Raw genomic sequence first — 22,851 nt, 5'->3', positions numbered from 1 at the left:
TGTTTGCAGCCATAGTTTGGCGTAACTTGTAGTAGAAGACGTCTGGTAGGCGTGGCTTGCAGAAGGGTTAGGGCTTCCTCCCCTTCCACTGTCTTGCAGTCTGCAGACAGAAGCTGGGTCCCAGGTCAAAGGACGCATCTTTTGAAGGCTGCATTTGAAGACTGATTGCGTCACAGAGGTGCAACAAGGCCATCCCATTTAGATGGCTCCTTCAAATGCACCCTTCTTTCACCAAGCAAGGCCTTCTTTCACACATAGGCTCCAACTGGTGTGATTCTTCATGACCCACCATATGCCAAGATTCTTTGCATGCTTGCAGTAGCAGCTGCAAAGGCTTCTAGGTACAGGAGTGGCACTTCATAAGCCCACACAATGTTAGACCGTGTCCTTCAAAGCAGCCCTGAAATAAGACAGCTAAAGGGTACACTCCATATCTTTTATATTATTCTTCCTCTGTCCTTGCTCGGCCCTGAACTTGTTATGGTCAACTGAGAATGTTCTAAATCTCTTATATTGGCATGATCAAAACTACAAGAGACCATTCTTTGCTGAGGTTTTTTATGAATCTACAGTTTGTGATTGGATGCTTCAATTGAAAGGATCAGAGGACAGGACGTCTCATGTCGTTAATAACTTGTTTCTTCATGCCCTCTTTCCTTGCATGTTTTCCTTGCATTTTTTTCTTACATCTTACGTGGGCGGGACCTGATACAAGGAAAAGATGAAAGTGAGAAATCAGTGGTGCTTATAAGAAACTTGGGATGTACCCAGATATTATTGCTGTCAAAAGGTAACTAAACCCATCTACCAGAACCCCTTAAAGTGCACTACTTAATATATCTCCTATGTTTCATTCACAAAGAAACCAAAGTCCTTAGGTTTTTTCATTTTCAAGAGGTTGTGAGATAACCAGCAGAGACCTCATGAAGTTACTTCTCCAAGCTAAGAAACCACACTATAGAGCTTATTGTTTTACACTGTTTGTGGATTAAACACATCATATAATTATTACCAGACAGTTAATTACTGAGCCGTAGAGGTGCTGGTAGGCACATTACCATATCCAGTCTTTATGCTAAGCTAAGTTAACCAACTCTAACACTGAATATTGCTTTAAATTACTTACCTTATGAAAACATCAGGCTGTCAAATGAAAAAATATATATTTGAAGAACTGACAATACAATTCAACTGCAACACTGATGACATATGCAGTATTGCCTGTGCTGCTTTGAGTTTATTATGCCAATCTTTTAAATCACTGACATAACCTTTGGCAAAGATGAACAGAACATTGCACACCTTACCTTAGAAAAGTTCCCCCAGTGAGAACTGTCAATCAAAATTTCCTGCCCTCATACTGAATGTTTAAGCACATAGAATGTTTCCAGGTATGATTTTACAGATCCTGTTTTTGACCTTGCTCATCTGCTTGGAGAACCTCATATATTAGCTCGATGAACTCAGAAATACATTTTTCATTTCTTGCACCATATAAGCTTCTTTTTTTTTTTTTAATTTTGCTGGTGGAGTGTACTTCTATTTGTGCATTGTTGTACTAATCAATACTGTGCACTCCCTCAATTTTTCATCCAAACAAATATCCTCAATAATCATCTGCAGGACGCAGACCACAGCTTTGTAATCAGCATTCTTTTCTTGGCTACACAACACTAAAAGATTTCAAAACATGGGGAATTGCTTTTCATCGGTCACAATATGACAAATCAAACACTAATTACAATATCTGACAAACTTAGATCAACAAACCATTTGTTCTGTTCATATTACATTTTTTGTACAGCCTTGTAGAGTTTCTCATTGGCCCTGGAAACAAATTCATCATATATGCAAGTGCTGGAAACTAAATATATGGATATAAATTCTGTTGGCAACATGCCTCGGTGCTTGCCTTGAGGATTAAGAGAGCCTGAGTCATGTTGAGAAAGTGAATTGTGGGAGATCATAAATCCTTATCTGAACAACCTTTGACCAGTCAGACACTTTATACGTACAACACATGAGATGTGTGAACATGATAATTTGCTAATGAAAAGGAGGAGAGCTCAAGCAGCTTACAATTACTTCACAACTGGTCTGAAAAAACAACTAGCAGCTGTGGTATAAACGTCTGCTGGGCGAAGGACAGTAATAAGAAATGATTACTGTTTCCACAGGACAAAAACACCCTTTTGACAGCTCTTACACGCTAGCACCATCACTGCTTTATCCTGCCTAGCTTACTGTAACACATGCACATATGTCCTCTGGCGCAGGTTAATTTTCTCTCTTCACAGTGAGCAAGCTGAAAAAAAAAAACAAAAAAAAAAGGGAGACAGGGAAGAAAGAAAGGCAGGGAAAGGAATAAGACAGAGCATGCTGGGTGATATTTTCTTAACAGCATAACTGCCTTGACCTATAACACCCACTGTCCCTCAGTAGCCTGCCTCTATTATCTCTGTCCTTTCACACAAGAACAATGCTTCCAGACTGACAGAGACTAGAGAGATGCTTAATCTGTTTTTGGTTTCATAGAGTGGAATATCTTTTTGTCTTGGGGACAAGCAAAGAAAGGCATCGTAGTCTACTTGGGCTCCATTTGCACTAAAAGCAGATGTGTTTACAAGAAAACTGCGAGCACACCAGCACGGTTATGTCCCAGAGACTGACATGGAGCCCCCCCACCCCGAGTGTGGGGTGTGTACCCCAGATACAACTGATACTGAAGTGTCGGGTGTAGATAGAAGAGAAGAAAGCAGTTAAACAATAAGCAATGGAAGATATGTCACCTCCATTTGCATGCAGCAAGCAAACCCAGTGAAATGTGCAACATCAAGAGCACAGTGCAGAATGATGCAGCAGCCATTGATTTTCTGATCACACCCAAGTTTTTATCAATTGTCAGTGTTTCTTTTAATTATACACTCATTGTCACATAGAATACCTAGTACCCTTATTAAGTTTTTACATAAACAATGCATAATAATAATGACAGGAATAATCAATACAAAATTCATTATGAAAATCAGCATCATTACATTTGTCACATCAAGGCCTGCTCTGGGCTCGACAGATGTGCACAGCTTGGAAAATGAAAGTCCTGAGATTAGACTTGTGAGTTTAAATATAGTTTTTGAATGGCACATAGCATAAGGAACCAAAAGGCATTTATTTTCTGTCAATTAGAACCAATTATTCTATAGGAGAGGGACAAGCATCTTAAGTAAGAAGGGTGACTTCATGCAAAAGACCTCAGGACAAGATGTTCACTCCATGTTTCCCCAGTTTCTTGTGGTAATGCTGCAATGAATTACTGTACTACAGTAGTAGGACAAACCAGTTTAACTGCACTAATAGTATCTGTGAGAATAAGGTGCAGCACCATAACTCTTCCAACCAGAAGTCAGTAAGCCAGGAGATAATGAGCTCATCCCCATAATGCACTGACACACATACAGTACATACACTCCAAGATGCACACATACAGTACAGCCCAAGTGCTTTACAACCTATGGTATGTTGTAAAAAATAAATAAATAACTAAATAAATAAAAATAAACTAGCAAGTAAAAAGTGACTTTGCTGGTTCATATTCTATGGTAATATAGGTTGACTAAGAATAAGGTCAGCCTCTCTACAGAGCTGACTTCTAATGTAGCAGTGGTCCAGTTGTTACTACACAGCTAACCTGGATGACCCTGCCGCTGTTCTCGTGTCGGTCAGGGTGATAATAAGGTCTCTCCAAATATATCTCTCAGTTCCAATCTTCTTTTCTGTGCACATAATTATAATGAGCTATGCCCCCAAGTATTTCCTTCAGTGCTGAAGAATCTATCATTTCACATTAGAGATAAATCCACTTAATGTTGTGGAACAAAAACATTTACCTCTGCTTAGCAATTGCACTTTTAGTCTCTTAAGGTGGAATGGGCAGCTCAGACCTCGCATTCTATGGATCCTGATATGGTGCACGTGCACGGCCTTGTCTCATTCACCAAAGAGTCCATAGTCTCTGAGTTTGAATGGTAGCTCAGATAGTACTCTTGTAACTGAGAGTTAAGATCCTGCTCCTGCTTGCGGACTTTTTTCCTGCGCTTATGGTTGACGGAGTGCTGCTGCAGCTGCCTCATGGTGTTAGGATAGTGTCTCCACGAGACATAAATAACCAGAAGGATCAAGGACACTGAGAGGAACAGGGCTACACTGCCTGCAATGATTTTGTGGAAAGCCAGATATTCAAATTGTACTTCTGGAACAAATGAGGTGGGAGGTTCATGGGAGATGGGTGATGTGGAGCTCATTGTTGTGGACTCTGCTGTCTTTCTGCGAGTCCCATTAGGATGGACCGTTGAAGGGGTTAATTTCTGTGCAGGTGACTCAGTATGAGCTAGGTCTGTAACACCTGAAGAAGCAGGGTGAGCTGTGATGTTCAAAACTTGGGTTGAAGTCAGAATGATGAGAGCTGTGGTTGTGAACACATTTGACATGTCCACACATGTCGAGTGGTTTCTCATTACATCCACGACTCTTTCACCCTGCACAGACTTGGGACTGCTACATATCATGCTAATGTCTTTGGAGTCTCTGAAGGTTTTGAGCCAACCCATGAGAGGGCAGATGCTGGGGCTGCAGTCCCAGGCGTTACCGGCCAAGCTAATGGTTGTCAGGGAGGTCCATGCTGCCACAGCCTCCACAGGCACACTACTCAGCTTGTTCGATTCGAGGCTGAGTATTTGTAAGTTTGGCATACACTGGAAAACAACTGGGTCCAAGATTTGGATGTCGTTCCCTGACAGGTCCAATTTCTGTAGCTTGTGCCAGGTCCAAGGCACACCTTGACTGATATATCGTATGCGGTTCCATTGCAAATAAAGAGCCTGGAGGTTGATAAGGCGTGGGAAAATATAGAAATTGATCCTGGAAAATTGATTGTGCTCTAGATGAAGTTCTTTCAACTTGAACAAGCCTAAGAATGTTGTACGAGTGAGGCTCCGCAAGCGATTATAGCCCAAGTCTAGAAACTCCAGGCTGCGGCACTCCAGAAATGTGCGAATGAGAATCTGCTTGAGTCCGTTCGATCGAAGGTGGAGATTCTGTAGCTTGCGTAGGCCATAGAAATGACCCGGCTGTAGAGACTGCAGCTGATTATAAGATAAGTCCAGATTCCGCAGGTTTGGTATGGCACTGAACGTATTATTGTGCAGATGGGTTATTTTGTTGGAGCTGAGAATCAGTTCCTTGAGCCTGCGCACACCACGGAAGGCTAAAGCATCTATAGCACTGATGGAGTTGTGGTCCAAGTAAAGCCAGATAAGCTGACTGAGATGAGCAAACTGGTACGGCAACAGAACCAGCAGGTTGTTATAACGCAGTGACAGACCTTGGCATCCTGTGGTGATGTTTTCTGGTATGTCTTGGAAGATGCCAGACTCGCAGTAAACAATCTTTCCATCACAGCGGCAAGTCACAGGACACATCCTCTCCCCCTTGCTGGGCAGCAGCAAAACAGCTGCCTGCAGAAGAAGACATGACAACCTCCAGCCCAACATCACCGAACCTGTTGGAGGTAAAGTGGGGCACAGGCAATCAAAGAGATCACTTGGTTTTAGACAATGTGTGCTCAAAGAGAAATTCATTCTTCAGACAGACATCAAGCAGCTTGAAGTCTGATGTATGAAACAGTACCAGACCTGCTTCATGAAGAATTGATGGCAGTCTGACATATGCTACTTTTAATTGATGGATATATGAAAATATTCTGGCACTGAAAAACATATGGAGGCAAACGGCAATTAAATAAACACTTGTATGTTTATAAAGGACACCACCTTGTTCTTTTAATGTGAGAAATTCAGGTTAGGCACAAACAAATCTGTCTGTTAAAACTGGTCATAGCTGTCGTCTTGGCTACAGAGAGCCCCAAGAGGGAGAAACTGTGTCACTAAAACAAAATGAACAGGATGACTTACGCATCGTCACCTAGGGAAAGCGCAATCCTCCGAAAGAAATGGATAAAGAGCACATTAAACTGCCCCTAGATGAGAAGATCACAGTTCACGCAGCGACAGCTTCGGTCCGCATGCGGAGCATCACTTCTGCCTTCAATGAGAGGCGAAATTGAAATGAAGACAAGTTTTCCGCAGCGTCCAGAGCCCCCTGATCTCTGTCCTGCGCTCACAAATGGGACGTCTTCACACTTGGGTCGTAGTTGGAGTCGCCGCTATAGTTCAGTCTCCTCCTGTGTGCGCAATAACTATTTGTGCGCCAGCGGATGATGCACAGTCCTCTACTTCGTGCTCTCTCCCCTCACTCCCTCTTTTTTTTCTGCGTATCCCCTCCATCTCTCTGCCTCTTTCTCCTTTCTTTCAAGCGTAGGCGTTTTAAGCACACATACATATATAAGCTTTCAAATATTCTATAGCCTATATCAACCACGTAAACCCAGATATTATATAATTTACTGAATCATTTTTAAAATCATTTGTTTTTAATAAGTGTGTATGTCCTATGTTGTGCTGTGAGTGAATTAAGACTATATGAGTCATGAATGCAAAAACTGTAAGTTAAGCTATATTTAGTTTGCTCAGTAGGGAGAATTCAAAAAATAAAGTGACAAAATTGGTTACTTTAGCCCCTGGGCGAGGCTTGTGGGGGGGGGGGGGGGGTAATTATGTTCCAGATTCACCATTTGTTCACTAATTCATTCATTCACACTATAACAGGAAGAATTTCTCAGTCGCTTGTTCACATAATAATTACGCTAACAGCTTAAGTGTGATGTTGACACACAACATCCATCCACGCTCTCAGACAGCAGGGGAAGTTGATGGAGATAAACAGTTAACACCTCTTGGTGTCTGGAGATGCTGCTGAAGAGGTGGCAACAGTAGAACTATTGGTATTAGCCCTTATGAAGTGTTCTGCCAACAGACAACAGAGCAAGGGAGGCATGCTTAGGAGGACATAAGGAAACCTGTAATTCTGTGGTCATTTTGTGCTCATTTTTACGCTTTGCTCATTCTGCTTTGAACAGACATTCATCACATTGGACCCAGACAAGTGGAAAACACCATTTCTGAGTGCACAGAAGGAGTGTGAGTTGTAATGTGTGGTAACAGCAACCTCTTGTGCATGCAAAGAGAAATATCCAGTTTTAAGAGCCACTGACAATGATCATGACATCAGCAAAGGTAAGTGAGAAATCAGCATCCAGATCACTTGTGGTTAAAAAGAAATGAGCTAATAAATTCATAACAATATTTGATCAGGAGTATGTTAATATTCTTGACCAAACAAGTTTTCCTCTGACACATTTATGAAGTCTGCTCCATGAACTCCACATCTAAGAGGTGTGAAAATCAGCCACTCTCTTAAGATAAAACCTCCCAGACTTATGGTAGCACATTTTGCAGTTGAATGTCAAATACAATCTGCTCTTCAAAGGGTAAGCAGCCTCGTACATGTCTAGGGAGATCACATGCCATTCAAGAAAAGTGTGTCTAAGGTGTGGGAATGTGCTGTTCCACAATGATGCCGTAAGCAGAGGCTGCATGGCAGAAGAACACTGTGTGGTGGTTTCAGCACAGTGTGTGTGCGTATACCAGCCACATCTCGAAACATGACAATATAATCAGCCTCAGATATGACAACTACTGTCCTCTAACTACCAATGAGAGAAGACATATAGAGAAGAGAAAGTGAATGACACATCACACTTTGAGATGTTCCCAGTTCACTGTTAGCCTGTTTCAAATCCATTCAGAGAAAGAAAAATGTGACTGTATCTTTACAAAATGATGTTAATGTAGATAAAGCAGGAGCTTATGAATTGTTGATATTTGTTGACTCATAGAAGGCCTGCTGTGCTGTACATATGCACGATGCACCACACTGTATCTGCACTTTCCTGTAATTGCTGTCATTTTAATATACACACAGATGGTTTGACAGATAATGTGATCATTTTCCAATGACTTCCTACTCTTCTCACTGAATCCCTATTTTCCAAAAACTGTTCCCTTTATAACTGTGTGTGGAGGATTTTTAGAACACCTCGTCACTCATCCAAACACATGACTCTCAGTCACTCAAACTCAAGTGTTTCATTAAAAATTTTATTGCACATAAAGAGCAAATTCAGTAGGAGAAAACCATACTACAAACAAACAAACAAACAAACAAGCAAAAAAACAACTAATTCCTTACATGCAGGTAGTTAGAGGAGTATTGTTTATAAGTTATAATGAAAAAGAGAAATAAGTAGTGGCTTCTGATCCCAAATGTAAAAACGGGAAGTATTTATTATTACATAAGATATAAACATATTTGTGTCACACTAACGTGTTTGCCATTTGTTAGATTATTCCTCCAAAATGAAATCTGTAATGATTCAAAAAGTTTATCAGGTTTTGGTGAAAGTCATTTTTGGATGCTCTGCTAAACTTGATAGCTCCAATAATTATCCCACTTTTTATTGTTTATGTAAAAGGTTCTTGTCTGTTAAGAGAATTTCTTTCCAGTAACCAAAAGTGTTGAATGTTTAATGTGTTTTATTTAAAAAAAAAAAAAAAAGATGTAAATATAATAATATGTCATGAACTTGATAACCTTCCAAAATAGTTTCACTTGTCTTTAGATTGTACCTGTCGGAGTAGAACCATATAGACACAACGGTGAACCTTGTTTTGATAAGGAAAGCTCTTCTCCCAGCTGTCTCCTGTGTACAGCATTTTTCAATCTATGAATTATGTATGAGGTAATGTAAAATGAAAAACAAAATAAACAGAGTTGCAAAGGAAGAACGTTTACATCTGTGATGCAGGAAACAGCTCATTTCGTAGGAAACGATCAAGTACTGTATTATGCCTGGTTGACTCAGGATTTAAATGGAGAGGCCCATTATCATCATCTCTATAATGCAAAATCAGCTGATTCTCACAGGTTTCTTTGCTGAAGTGTGTTGTCTTATGCATGAGAACAGTATTCATAAAGGTAGACTACCATTTAAAGCTTCACTATCATCATTTTCTGTGGAAAGGGGCTGAGGAAAAGAGTCTGAAGTGTGCCGGTTTTACCTTTAATGATGTTTTCAGACACCTTTCTCTCATTAACTTCATGCATGTTGTAGCACCTCTACTGCTGGTGTGTCAGAATATGAATTTATTTTTTTCCCCATAATAAAATACATTCCCCATCTCCTCTTGTCCAGTTGGGTTTTAAAGCACAGGCCTAACTTTAAGATCTTTTATTTTCATGTGAATACACAAACATAATCAATGATTTATGGTAACATGAAGGTCAATTTTAAGGCAAAACTTCACTCATTTAATCAGAGAAAAATCAAGAATCAGAACTATCTACCTGCTGCAGGGATGTTTTTTTTATGTGTAATTCGCATTGAAAAGTCAGGGTCAGAGTAAATAGAACCTGCTTCAGCACAATTTTAAGTCTCTCTCTTGCCTAGTTTTGTCTACATGTCTACACTGGGTCAGCAGGATTCATTATGCTGCAAAAAGCAGGTCCTTCACTCACTCTATTATTCAGAGCTCAGTCGGTCATAGACAGTCATTAAAGTTTCATAGGAAGCAATTTGGTGGCTGAGTTATTTGCAAAGTGAGGTGAGTGCATATGGTCGTGCTATACCTTTGTTGTTTGTGGCACCGGTTTTCATGCTTTCATGTCAAGAGAGTGCCATTCTGTTCTCTCACTGGGTTCATTTTACTTGATGATGCTTGAGGGCACATTATCAAACACTACAGATGGTGATCATGGAGTCAGCAGGCCGTGAAATCTAAGTCATTTTATTTGAAGGATGTTTTGACAAGCAGTCACATTTCCTCTGAAATATACAAAAGTAAGAAAACATTCAAGTTAGTAGAGTTAATAGACGTTGAGGTAGAGGTATTCTTTCCACTGTTGAAAGCTGACTATAAATATACTGATCCATAGCATCACTGCTCATGTATGCCATTTATAGCAAATACACAAAAAAGTTACAGAAAATGAAATGTGAAAGTGGGTCATGACAGATTTGTTCAACAATATAAAAGAGAATTGATGCACAGACCATAGAGAATTTCTAAAATGTAGCATGGGATGATCACATAAAAACAATGTGCTGGTTATTCATTTTCACTTATCACTTATAAATTTAACAATATATAAACCAAAATGACAGAGAGACAGACTGTTCTTTTTACAAATGATAACTTCAACCACAGATATACCACATAGAAATGTATTTTTGTCAAATGGAACGGTCTGAAGTAATCTGATAATAGTACATAACAACATATTGTACAGTACTATCAAAAAGCATAACCCTGACACAGCTACAGTACTTTCAGGGGTACTTCAAGTATCCATTCTTGGGCCACTGCTCTTTCTAATTTACCCTCTAATGAGGTCTCAGATGCTTTTGAAAAAAATACACTTTTTCTAGATAGCAGAAGCCTCACTATTTTATACCACAGCATGTACATATACAAAGCTTTAGAAAACCAGCCTGAGAAAATAAGCTGAATACTTTCCATAAATTCACACATTATTAAATTTAATGTTCACATTTGAGCTGATGTTTAAATTTACAAAAAACAACACTGATCTGGTTTTGTTTTTTTGTTTTTTTTTTCAAACATTTTTATGATTTTTTTAATACTTTGTTGAAAAATGAAAGCACTACTCTTACAGCAATGACTTAACAAAATGTTTGCAGTGTAAAACAAATATGTCTGTTATTTTAGTCTTCTGCATATGGAGTCACACTTGAGTGTGAGGTTCACTGAAGGACATTCAAAGGTGTGACTGTATTTGCCATATTTTCAGTCAGAGAGAGAAGTGGTGGAAAAGGTATTCAGATCCAATACATAGGTAAAAGCAGAAATACTACAATGTACAAATATTCCTTTATAAGTAAATGTTCTGCATTCAGTGTTACTTTAGTATAAGTACAAAAGGATTAGTATCAAAATATTCTTGACATATATGAGTGGCTGTGGCTCAGTCAGTAGTGTTAGCTCTCCTCTTCTTCCTGGAGTGCGGTACAGTGGTGCGGTGGGTAGAGCAGTTGTCTCCAACCGGAAGGTTGAAGTTTCGAATGTCAGTGCCTGCACTCCACGTGTCAAAGTGTCCTTGGGCAAGACACTGAACCCCCCAATGGTTAGAGCCATCGGTTGAGTTGACAGTCTGACCTGTTCTGTACCGGAAACAAATTCCTTATGTGTAACATACCTGGCCAATAAAGGTGATTGTCCTTATCCTTCTATGCGTGTCCTTAATTGAGAAAGACACTAGCCTTAATCACAAGTTGCTCCTGAAGGCCTTAAACTAATGTGTGAATGGGCAAATAGTGTGAAAAAAGAGTTTGCTGCAATGTATATACAAGGGTAAGGTTACTTTATCAGAAGTAAAACTTGTCATAATGCAAAATGGCACATTTCAAATTAATGTGTATTGGATAATAATTATTGCCCCTTTATTGTGTACATCACTTTAACATTGCAGCTGGTAAAGTTGGAACTAATTAACTACTAACTACCTCATATGCATACAGTGTGAATTTGTTTACATACTGCTGGGTACACTGGGGACCAGTAAAGTTATATGAGTATTTATTAATTAGATTCTGAGTAACTAGTAGCTAAAGTTGTCAAATAAATGCAGTGCAGTAAAAAGTACAATATATTGCCTCTGAAATGTAATGAAGTGGAAGCATGAGGTAGCACTCAAGTGAGGTACATACAGTGTATGGGTAAATGTATGTGATTTCCACCACAGAGAGAGAGAGAGAGTAGTGTGTGTGTGTGTGTGTGTGTGTGTGTGTGTGTGTGTGTGTGTGGGCTCCTGCCCTGTCCAATTCTAGTTAGATGATTGATTTAACAATGGAAATTAAATCAGTGACTAATCAGTTTTAAATCAGTTACATTTTTATTTCCACCATTTTTTTTTGGTCACAAACTACCTGCAATTTGAGCTCAAATGTTCATTAATACCAGTAATTATGCTCCTCGTTAAGTACAGGGGCAGAGGGATCCATTAGAATTGATGACTTTGACCCAACTCAAGTCCCATTATGAGTTCTTGATAGCATCCACTGTTTACGCATGATGCATTTCATTGTCAATATGCAACAGTGAGTAGTGACTAAAAAAACTGAACAACTTTTTTTTACCCTTGGCATACATTAAAACACAACACTTAAAGCCAAATAAATTGGATAAAAATAACCACACGCTTGACAAGCCATCTGCTGTTTTCCTTTATATGCCAATTTTACACTGCCTGTCAAAAGTACTTCAACACAGTTTTTAAGTATTCCTGGCTAAATTTCAAACAATGTGCTTATTGTAATTCCGATAAATCAGAAAATATAAGAAAGAAATGCATAGACTAAGAAATGCTTGACTATATGATTGGATTTAATTACATCTGAGTCCTATAAATAGTTGCAGGAAATACTTTTTTACTTGCCTGCTGCTGTGTTTTACATTTCCATCTAACAGGCTGGCTTTTTTATTATAGCTCTACCTGCCTGAATCACTAATAAGCATCAAATATTAATATCTGAGGATTTGCCAATAGTTCTTTAGATACAGCCCCAGATCCAGATTAAAACCACTTGAGGGCTTCTGAAGTTGGTTGGTGGCACTTGTAGTTACAGTTCAGACTTTGAAGACAGGCAACGGCAGTTAAAAATAGAGCTGGCTATACTGCTGATACACTGTCAGGTACATGGTATAAAATACCAATTAATGCTTTAGGTGGCACCACAGCGCAAACAAATGCATAATTAGACTCAGCAGTGAAGCAGTGGGCTTCAGTCACATAATTAAATACATTTTTGAGATACTTTAGTTGTGTCACTCCATTTTATTTCTGCTCCACCACATTTTGAAGAAAATCATGGAACTTTTTAGTCACCTGCATGAGTTACTAGTTATGTGCAGGTGTGACTCTTATACCAAACATGAACATGACAGACATCTAAAATGTGATGCATTAAGTTTACCTAAATTAAATTACTGGGTATCAGTAATATCAATATGTATAATGAGTAAGCTTACTTCTATTTACACTTAAGTAGTGTCTGTTTACCTGCAGTATCTATCTATCTATCTATCTATCTATCTATCTATCTATCTATCTATCTATCTATCTATCTAAGTCTGAAATTAGCGCTTTGCTTGAAATAGCCTATCTAAATGCTGAACAGTCTTTCCATTGCTCAGCTTTAACCCTTTCTACTATGGTAGGCTGTATATGTTATTAAAATGTCAGTTTATCCAAATGTCTCTTATCCACAGAGCACAGGGGTGCTCGTTTTGGCCGTGTCCATTTTTGGAGCTCTTACTGACTGAGTATGGGGCAGTTTTTGCAGGCACAATTTTTAAAAATTAACATTGGTATGCAGGCTTTATTCCTGAGGACAATGAAGTATACTAGGGTGTACTGTGGAGAGTCACTTTGTGACCGGAAGAGGGCACCTCAAGTCCTGAAACGAGCACCAGGGAGCTCACTACAATCCTACACCAACATCATTCCTGTTGCTATACAACTGATTTATTCTTGATGCCACGGTCAGAGGGTCTAATCTACAGCAGACTGCGCCTTTTCCTTCCGCTGTCCACATCTGAATCAGCTTACATCCAACTTATCGGGTTTGTAACGCAGTTAATTCCTCTCGGATTTCTTCACTTAGTCTGTTTCCAGTCTCTTTTCTGCCACTTAACCTAACAATCGGCAACTCGGTGTTTAAGATGTGTCATATAGCCCTCCATAACATGCGCTAAACAATGTCATTCTCCATTGTCCATCCAAAGGCTCTGTCAGGTGGCAGTCAGAGAAATGCGATATAAAGCTGATGCTGTGCGGTAACGTAGGAAACTACAGACAGAGGTTGATGTACACCTTCTGGAGCTGCTCACATCTCCGACAGGTGTGCAGCTGTGCGCAAAGCGGATCTGACTGCGGCGCAAAGTGCGTATTTTTTTCGTGCAGACAGGCGTCCTGTGTGCTTGTCCAACTAATTAGACAAAACACCGAGTGCGTCTAAGATGTGGACCTGGGACGCATGCAACAGCGAGCTCTAAACATGAGGAGGATCCGACACCGCGCAAATATGGGTATGTACCCTGTTCTGCAACAGACTTAAAACCTTCGTTTTTGACGAAAAGTCTTGAGTCGTTTGCCTAATTACAGTTCAGTTAAAGAGATTGTTGCCAGTGTTTTTGCTTCTCTGCGGTTTATGAACAAGGACTGCAGGCTTGGGGATCTGAAGGAGGTTTCTCTCTCATCAACAATTTGACAGATTACGCCTGATGCATGTGGTTATCAGTAACCTTTTAGATGTGTCAAGAACGTGACTGTGATAATGGATGTAAGTGCGTGTGTGTGTTGATTTGCCATGAACACAGGGATGCAAATGAAGTAGGCTACAACAAATCCCCTTATCAAAAGCCTTAGAACAGTATGTTTGATAAAGTATGGTTTATTGAATCAATAAAATTTTGATTGTATTTTGTCTTATATATTAGACTGTACATATTAGTTCTTTTTGATACATTTTATACTCTTAAATTACACACTTTTCTGTGTCCGCAGGACTTCCCGTGCTTTTCAGATGGCTTGTGTTCACAGTGGTGGTGCCTGCCTGGCTGCTTGCTGCTCCAAGCGGCATTCGTGAGCGTCCCTGCCCCCAGAACTGTAGATGTGATGGGAAAATAATATACTGTGAATCCAATGCCTTTCGTGATGTGCCAAGCAATGTGTCTGTAGGCGCGCAGGGCCTGTCCCTGCGTTATAACAGCTTGGTGAACCTCAGAGCCCACCAGTTTGCAGGCCTGAGTCAACTGGTTTGGCTCTACCTCGACCACAATTACATCAGTGCTGTGGATGGCCAAGCATTCCATGGTATACGGAGGCTCAAAGAACTGATTCTCAGCTCGAACAAGATCACACAGCTAAAAAACAACACTTTCCATGATGTTCCTAATCTACGTAATCTTGACCTTTCCTACAATAAACTGCAGGTCCTCCAGCCTAATCAGTTCCTGGGGCTACGGAAATTACTGAGCTTACACTTAAGGTCAAATTCCTTAAAAACTGTCCCAATGCGAGTTTTTCTTGATTGTCGCAACCTGGAGTTTCTTGATATTGGCTACAATAGGCTACGGAGCCTCACACGTAATGCCTTTGCAGGACTCCTCAAACTCATTGAGCTTCATTTAGAGCACAACCAGTTTTCAAAGATAAATTTTGCTCATTTCCCCCGTTTGACTAATCTGAGGGCACTCTATTTGCAGTGGAACCGTATCAAAATGCTAACCCAGGGCCTGCCATGGATGTGGACTTCCTTGCAAAAGCTGGACCTCTCAGGAAATGAGCTCCAAATGTTGGAACCAAGTACATTTCACTGCCTCCCTAATCTTCAGACTCTTAATCTGGACTCCAACAAACTCAGCAATGTGTCCCAGCAGACAGTGGAGGCTTGGATCTCCCTCACCACCATCAGCCTGGCTGGTAACCTGTGGTACTGTAATCCCAACATATGTCCCCTGGTGGCATGGCTCAAGGCCTTTAAGGGTAACAAGGAGACCACTATGATTTGTGCCAGCCCTAAGGAGGCACAAGGAGAGAAAGTGACTGATGTGGTGGAGACTTATAACATCTGTACAGCAACACCGACCCCCCTTCCCTCCACGACAACACCCCTGACTTCTGCATATCATGCTGAGCTGCTGCCCCTTCCAACACAGTCTGTGGTGGACAAGAAGCTGATGTGGAACAGGACAGCCTCCCCGACTCCTTCCGAGGCCTCCCCGACCATCCCTTTACCAGACACTGAGTATGTCTCCTTTCACAAGATCATTGCTGGTAGCATGGCCCTCCTCTTATCTGTGGCTATAATTTTACTGGTTATCTATGTCTCATGGAAGCGCTATCCCAGTAGTATTAAACAGCTCCAGCAACGCTCCGGGGTTAAAAAGCGCCAGAAAAAGACACGGGAGACTGAACGCTCCCTTAATTCACCATTGCAAGAGTACTATGTGGACTACAAACCGTCACACTCAGAGACTATGGATGTGCTGGTTAATGGGACAGGACCTTACACATACACCATCTCAGGCTCCAGGGAATGCGAGGTATGACCGTTGCCCTCCAAAAATCCATTTCCACTGCGAGGCATGAGAGGTAAATTTTCTAACAATCTGCAGAGAAAACACTTTTTTCGCTTCTCTGCTCTTGTCTGTTTTTGGGATAAGGAAATAAAGGTCAGTGCATGGTGACTTGTTTTGCAGTATGCTGGATTTGTTCAGTTCCATGTGATTACCCAGCTGTTCTTCTGAATCATGCAGTTTCATTGCTAAAATATGATTCCCATTAGCTAGAAGTAGTGTGGCAGCTCTTTCTCCCAGAAAACACCCATACAGTAGGATGCATTATAATCAAAGTAGGTTCATCTTTCATTCCTGACATAAAATACCTCACTGATGAATCTGAGTATTATCACCAAGCCTGCTATTTATTCACAAATGGCTTCCTGTCCAGAGTGGAATGATAAAAATGTATTAGATTAAGTCACCGTGCAGGTGGTCCTCTCCTATCCTGTGTGTTTGATACAACAGCTGTAGTAGCAAACATACAAGCTATGTGAGTCTTGATATTTGTTTTTGCTGTATTAAATATTTAAATATTTTCATTTGTGCCAGCGGATCATGTATGCCATTCTGTCATTCTGCCTTTAGCTTTCATGTTCTTGAGATTTTAATCATTAGTTTTATTATACAAAGGTTAAACTGTCACTGCAGGCTGAGGAACATTATAAAGTCCTGCAGCTAAAAGAAAGAAATTATGCATTTGGATCTGCAGATTTCTGTCTGGATTTTGGGTGCTCCTGAAGTAACTAGTGGCATTATGCTACTTTTGTTTTACTCAGACGAGACAGTTCAGCCACACAAGTGAAACCTTTGTCCAGAGAATTCAAAGTGAAATTCCCATCCTAAAGTCAAACTCCTCCACGTGACTGACTCTAAATTGCTGTATGGCACAGAGAGACAGAAAGCCTCGACAGAAAGACTAATCAACTTGCTCATGCTTAATTAGGCACTTCTTTGCCTGTGTACAGTTTTTTTCTTCTAATGCTGTGCATCTGTCTTCTTTTGTCTGGCAGCTTTTTTCATTTGGCAGTATGGTTAAGTGTGATTAACAGGACATGTTGTGTTGGGAAAGATGTAGTGCCACTGGAATCATAGCTGCACCTTTTGTCAGACTAACCAGACATGCTGTGGAGTACAGGAGATGTCTTTCCCCTCCCTGGTATCTGTCAGTGCAGCTCAGAGACAAAGTTTTATCTCACACTGCCACATAGCTCGTTTCCTATATTCCATGTGGATCATATAAATCATCTCATAAAATAAGGGGTTGTACTGTAGCACCACTTACATTCCTGTTGTGTACAGTACATTACTGAAGTCACTGGAGAGGCTAGCTCAAATATGTTTCACTGTTTTCAGCAATGTCAGATAGTGCCAGGTACATGGGTAGTTAAATCAGCTCTTTGTCAGATTATCTGTGGAAGAGCATTTTTCAAACACAAGGGAAGCTTGAGGTGAGATGGTCGGCTTATCAGTCTTGTAGCTTTCATGTGAGAATGTGGCGTGGGAGCATTAAATGGCAGACCTAATGGGGCTTCTGCTAGCTAGAATAACTAATAGCCCATCAGAGGTAAGGAGCCGAGACTTCCCTCAGCTTTGTTATTCCTTGCCCTCTACAGCTCAGGGGAGCAGCCTGAGTTGTTAAAAATGTAATGGGATTTTTTTTTCTCTGTCTGTTACTTTTTGTGCCAAACACTGCAATGCAAAGTAAGAACACAGTATAGCAGTGCACCAGGTTTTTCATGCATCTTTAAGTGAGAGTGGTGCATTTACACTTTCAGACTGCTTTGAACAGCTGAATTATTTGATCTAGTACAATATCGTATTTATTAGCCATGCAACTTGTGTCAGACTTCACTATAGGTTGCACTACAAGAAGCCCATCATGTGCAGTCAGTGGTAGTGTTGAGGGCTATTTGCATCACAATACAGGCAATGCAGCACAATCTATTCTGATATATGAGACGGCTTTTTCGCTTTATTGAACAGCACAAAGTGGAGATGTCAAGAAAGATGAAAGTGAAAGACTCGGTGTATCTGAAAAAGGCTGCTCTGGGGTTCAACCCAACAGTCAGACACATAATATAAATGCCCCCATGCTAGGGAACCCCCTGCACAATATTTTAGCTGTCCCAGATAGCAAGCACTTAAGCTATTAGCTGCATTTTCAATTAGGAGAAAGAGCTCTGTAATTGAAGCCTGTTATCTTCTGCACATGCCCAGACCAACAGACTTAGAGTTAATTTGTTTCTATAGATTTCCTTCAGCACAGCTCAGTAGGTTGGCTTCAACACCGCAAACTGAAGTCACCAAGTATGAATTTTGATGACCACTTTGAACCGTGCAGTTCTGTGGTCTTTCTGTGGCAGATTATTTAAATAAAAGCCCTCTCTCTGTCTTGTATGCCATCCACTTCTGTGCTTACGGAGCATTGGTTGTCGTCCACTCTTGGATCATCCCCTGCAAAGGTAGTTCAGAAAATATCAAGGTGAAAATCCTACTGTCTCAGGCAAAGGCAATCCTGGTACTTAGGCAGAATTTACAATCATTAACAAGGTGAGGAGATCTCGATCAAAGATAATTAAAGTGGGATGTGAGGGGCAGATGAAGTGAGGACAATGGAAGCTGTGCCACTGCTGGTACAATACAACTAACTGACTGAAGATGTGTCTGACAAACTACACTAAAAATGTATAATTATAATGTTCAACTGAACTAATTTTTAAAGCTTGCAGGGTTAGAAGCAGTGTAATAGGACCATTCTGATGAGCAACCTAGTTTTCAAAGTAGCAATTTAGGCCAGCACAAGCCTTAATCATTCATCAAGTTGTTTTCATTTTTACCTGTATTTGCACTCAGAAATGTGGCACCCCATGTCCCTCTGCTGGTTATGTTAAACACTAATGGCTCCATGGAGCTAATCAGTGTTTGCCTGACAAATCCTGCAGCTGTGAATATATTTTATCCTAAAAATATTTGTTTAATTTTTAGGCACTAGAATATGAGCCCTGGCTTTAAAATGTCAGGAACAAAAAAATAAAGAGATGAGCGGTCAAAATATACTGCCTCTACTTGCCAAGATGGCAGCTTGCACTTCATCCGTGTGTAAATGCACAGAAGGCAGGCTTCCATCATGTGAAGGGAGGTTGACAGCTTTCAATATTTGTTGCTCACTTGCCAAATAAAGGTTAGCCACATGAGTAGAATAGTGTCTAAATAAGGATGTGTCATTTTTGAACACATCACTTTGCATGTGTGAAGTGGAACCACGCACACTGGTGTAAATTAAATATATTAATGACAATACGGCACAGGATGCTGTGAAAAGTAACTACTGTATGACAAAAAACACATTTTTTTTTTTTTGTTATTTTGTTTTTCCATAAAAAAGCGATATCTCTGACCATTAATTCTCATTTTGCCTGGCTGTCTTCTTGTTTGGAGGAACTAAAAATGAGCCATCGATCCACAGAAGTACTGTAGATTACTTACCTTTTATCATATCTGATGGTTTTGTGAAAAATGTGCTCTGGTCAGCTGGATTCAAACTCATTTATAAAAAGATGCAAAAAGAAGCAGCCCTTTAAGTGATTTGGCTGTAATGGTTGTTACACAGCGTAATTTTTTAGTGTCACCAAAGCATCCCTGTAATAGATTCCTGTGGCTGATCCAGCACATGACACTGGAAAAAGGTGCTTTGTTACACTAATGTGTATGTCATTTAGAAAATTTTATTTATTTCCATCCATCCATCTTTGTCCGCTTTATCTGAGACTGGGTTGCGGGGGCAGTAGTTCGAGCACAGCCTCCCAGACTTCTCTCTCCCCACACACCTCCTCTAGCTCCTCAGGAGGAACCCCAAGCCGTTCCCAGGCCAGCTGGGAATCATAACTTATTTGCTGTGAAACATAAATTGCTCATGACAGAAACAGGCTCGATGTTATGTAATGTAAACTAATATTTAAATATTTAGTGAAGTTCACTTATTTGTTATCGTGGCAAGAGCCAGAGACTTTCTTGCGCTCTGTAAGGTACATGTGTACCCACAGTAAGCAGCTGGTTAGCTTAGCACAGCACATCGTCTGGAAATGGCTAGCCTGGCGCTGTCCAAAGGTAACAAATCTACCAGCAGCTCTAAAGCTCTCTGTGCAATATGTCATGCTCTTACAGAAGAGCTTATTTTCCCCTGGGGACTGGGAACTTTTACTCTTTCAAGTTGATTTTCCTACTTACGTCTGTGAGCACACATGTGATGCACAAGGTAATAACCTTAACAATGAGAGGCAGGAGTGAATGTTTGACAGAATTTATTTTTCTTACCATGGGTCTTCACTGGCCCAAAATGATGGAGCTTGAAACCAACTGCAGAAATTCATTATCAAAAAAAAGGAACTCAGTCTGAGGGGACCTGAGAACAGCCAGACCTGACCTGAACAGAACGGAACACAATCATAGGCAGTGTATGCTCATCAACAAGCAGCCACATTGGAAAAGAGCAGAAATATATATTAATGAATAATGATAATAATATACTAAGAATTCATGAAAAGTCAAAGAAACTAAAATAAACTTTATGTTTCAAAAATGTATATAAATAACTCCCCTCAGTAGAGAGATTTACATATCATTTTATGTTTCTATTCAGCTGTTATTATGGAAGATACAGTAACCTTGCCTGGCAGCTTCAAAGTCACAACAACACTCCAGGGAGCACACATTTTCCCACGCAGTTTCCAGTTTTGATGCTAAGCTAAGCTAACCAGCTATTTGTGATGGATTCATAGTTACCTTTCATAGTGGTGGGAGTGGTGTCAGTGTTTGCCTAAATGTTCCCAAATATGTTTCTCTGGATGTCAAAACATTCCTTGAATGGAAATATTGATATTCTGCTAACAGCTATAGCATCAACATTTATTTACTTAGTAGAAACTCTAGAGACACATAAAGAATAAGCAGGTATCTGAAAAACACATAGATTAGCTTTTCCAGCAACTCCCTCCACACCCACCCACCCACCCACACAAACACACACACATGTCCCAATTTTAGTCAAGTCTTTGATTTCAAGTCAGTTTAAAGTGTTGCAGTGGGATTGATTAGCACAAAACCACATAATCAGACTTCAGACCCGTCTTTGGTATTATATGACGCACTGGCTGCTGTATGCGTGGGGTGGGTGAGATCTCCCCCAGATAAACACACTCGGCCTAACTGAATGGAGTGTATGATTCAGATTTTTTGACAGATGTTCCTCTTGGAGGTGTGATGTCTGCTCTGCTGAGGAGGTGGAATACATTTAACAACCACCACAGCAAGGAGAGGCAACATGAGATTTGTGCAATGATTTGTAGCCTGTAATCGAAAATGGCCTGTTAAAATGAATATAGCAATTTGATTGTTTCACTGTAATTAATCTTAGCATTTTCTCTTTCATCCAATTGATGTTTCATGATCTTATTCTCATTAGGATGTAGTAATAGCACATCCTAGCCTGCTAATAGGTTCATCTGTGGCACAGGTGGAAAATATTATGTTCTCTGTCCTCCATGCTTCAAGACAGGCAATACTGAATTTCACCCTGGGTTATATGGACTTATTTACAGAAGATACATGCCGAACTGCTGTTCATGTTTCTGTCTGATCATTTCTGACTCTTGCAGAAGGCTTAAGACAGACGAGTGGTAGTTAGAGAAAACACTGCTGCTGAGGAAAAAGAAATGGAAGTCATGGCTTTGTTGACCTCCAGTCTTCTTTTTTAAATTGAGGTCAGCATTGATTGACAACATCATTAACTCTGATATGCACTTGTTATAATATGACAACATAGTACTTGAGACCAAGGTCAAATTAATTGTTATAAACAAATTGGGCGAGTCAGTAAACTCCCAATCAGACTGTACTGTGTAATATAATGTAACAGTGAGGTCCAAGCATTATGAAATGGAATTGAAGGACCCAAAGACAAAGTTTTACCTAAACTAATTTGGATAAAAATGAAAAAGACCACAGAGATAAATCACACTAAACTGAATTCACTGACCAACAGACCATCCATATGTCATTGGTGGAAAATCCAAAATCTTCCAAATGATAATATGCATTATGATGTAAATGCTTACAAACACTTTCAGATCTGATGCCCCTACTGGCAGGATAACATAGTTTTCCAGTTGACTGGAACTCCTTCTCCCACCTGTCATAGTCATATGCGAACTCTGTACAGTAAATGTGTGAGCCACTGCAGAATAAGAAAAACTTTTACTCTGAAGTCTCTGGGCAACAGAGCAGATGTCATATGCAGTTGATGGGTGGAGGAAAGTAAACAACATCCAAGATGGCATGTAAAGGGTCCCTTAGTCCCACCTACAAAAGTTCAGTATCTGGGTAGAGATGTCCCTTCACGGTATGTGAGCAGGGTGTCACCATTAGTTGTTAATGAAGGCCCTTATAGATTCACCTTATATCTCCTCTTCTCCATCATTCTCTCTTATCTGTACCAACCTCTCCTCCCATGTGTTTTTGTACAAAATATCAGTATTAGTATCAGTGTTACCAGCCTGGATTTTATTTGATATCGGATCAGAAAGAAAAAATAAGTGGCATCACACATCACTAAAAATGATTTGGTTGAGGTTAAGTGGAGAAAAAAATTACTTATTCTTAAAGGTTAGAGGACCTTTGTCATCATGTTCACATCAGT

At 40.2% G+C, this 22,851-nt stretch overlaps 2 protein-coding genes across 3 annotated transcripts in view; one reads left to right on the top strand and one right to left on the bottom strand.

Annotated features, from left to right (window-relative positions):
* Positions 1 to 2,212: 2,212 nt before the first annotated feature.
* LOC109954767 (leucine-rich repeat transmembrane neuronal protein 4-like) lies at positions 2,213 to 6,248 on the bottom strand. The gene is made up of 2 exons (XM_020590311.1): positions 5,970 to 6,248; positions 2,213 to 5,557 (listed from the first exon to the last, which is right to left on the bottom strand). Exons 1-2 carry the CDS (start codon positions 5,971 to 5,973, stop codon positions 3,936 to 3,938), a joined length of 1,626 nt encoding a protein of 541 aa, XP_020445967.1. The 5' UTR covers positions 5,974 to 6,248; the 3' UTR covers positions 2,213 to 3,935.
* Positions 6,249 to 13,562: 7,314 nt separating this feature from the next.
* Positions 13,563 to 22,851, top strand: part of LOC109954886 (leucine-rich repeat transmembrane neuronal protein 4) — a 54,028-nt gene continuing 44,739 nt past the window's right edge. Inside the window, exons 1-2 of one of the 2 annotated variants that reach the window (XM_020590526.1) lie at positions 13,563 to 14,120; positions 14,599 to 16,139. In XM_020590526.1, coding sequence (XP_020446182.1) covers positions 14,069 to 14,120; positions 14,599 to 16,139 — 1,593 coding nt within the window. In that variant the 5' untranslated portion in view covers positions 13,563 to 14,068. Of the gene's footprint in view, positions 14,121 to 14,598; positions 16,189 to 22,851 lie in introns of both variants that reach the window. The other variant, XM_020590527.1, reaches the window with a different exon arrangement.

The sequence above is a fragment of the Monopterus albus genome, unplaced genomic scaffold (genome assembly GCF_001952655.1).
Source record: "Monopterus albus unplaced genomic scaffold, M_albus_1.0 scaffold12.1, whole genome shotgun sequence".
NCBI classification, from domain to species: domain Eukaryota; kingdom Metazoa; phylum Chordata; class Actinopteri; order Synbranchiformes; family Synbranchidae; genus Monopterus; species Monopterus albus.
Note: the sequence above shows the minus strand (reverse complement) of the source record. Positions and strands in the feature narration are given on the sequence as shown.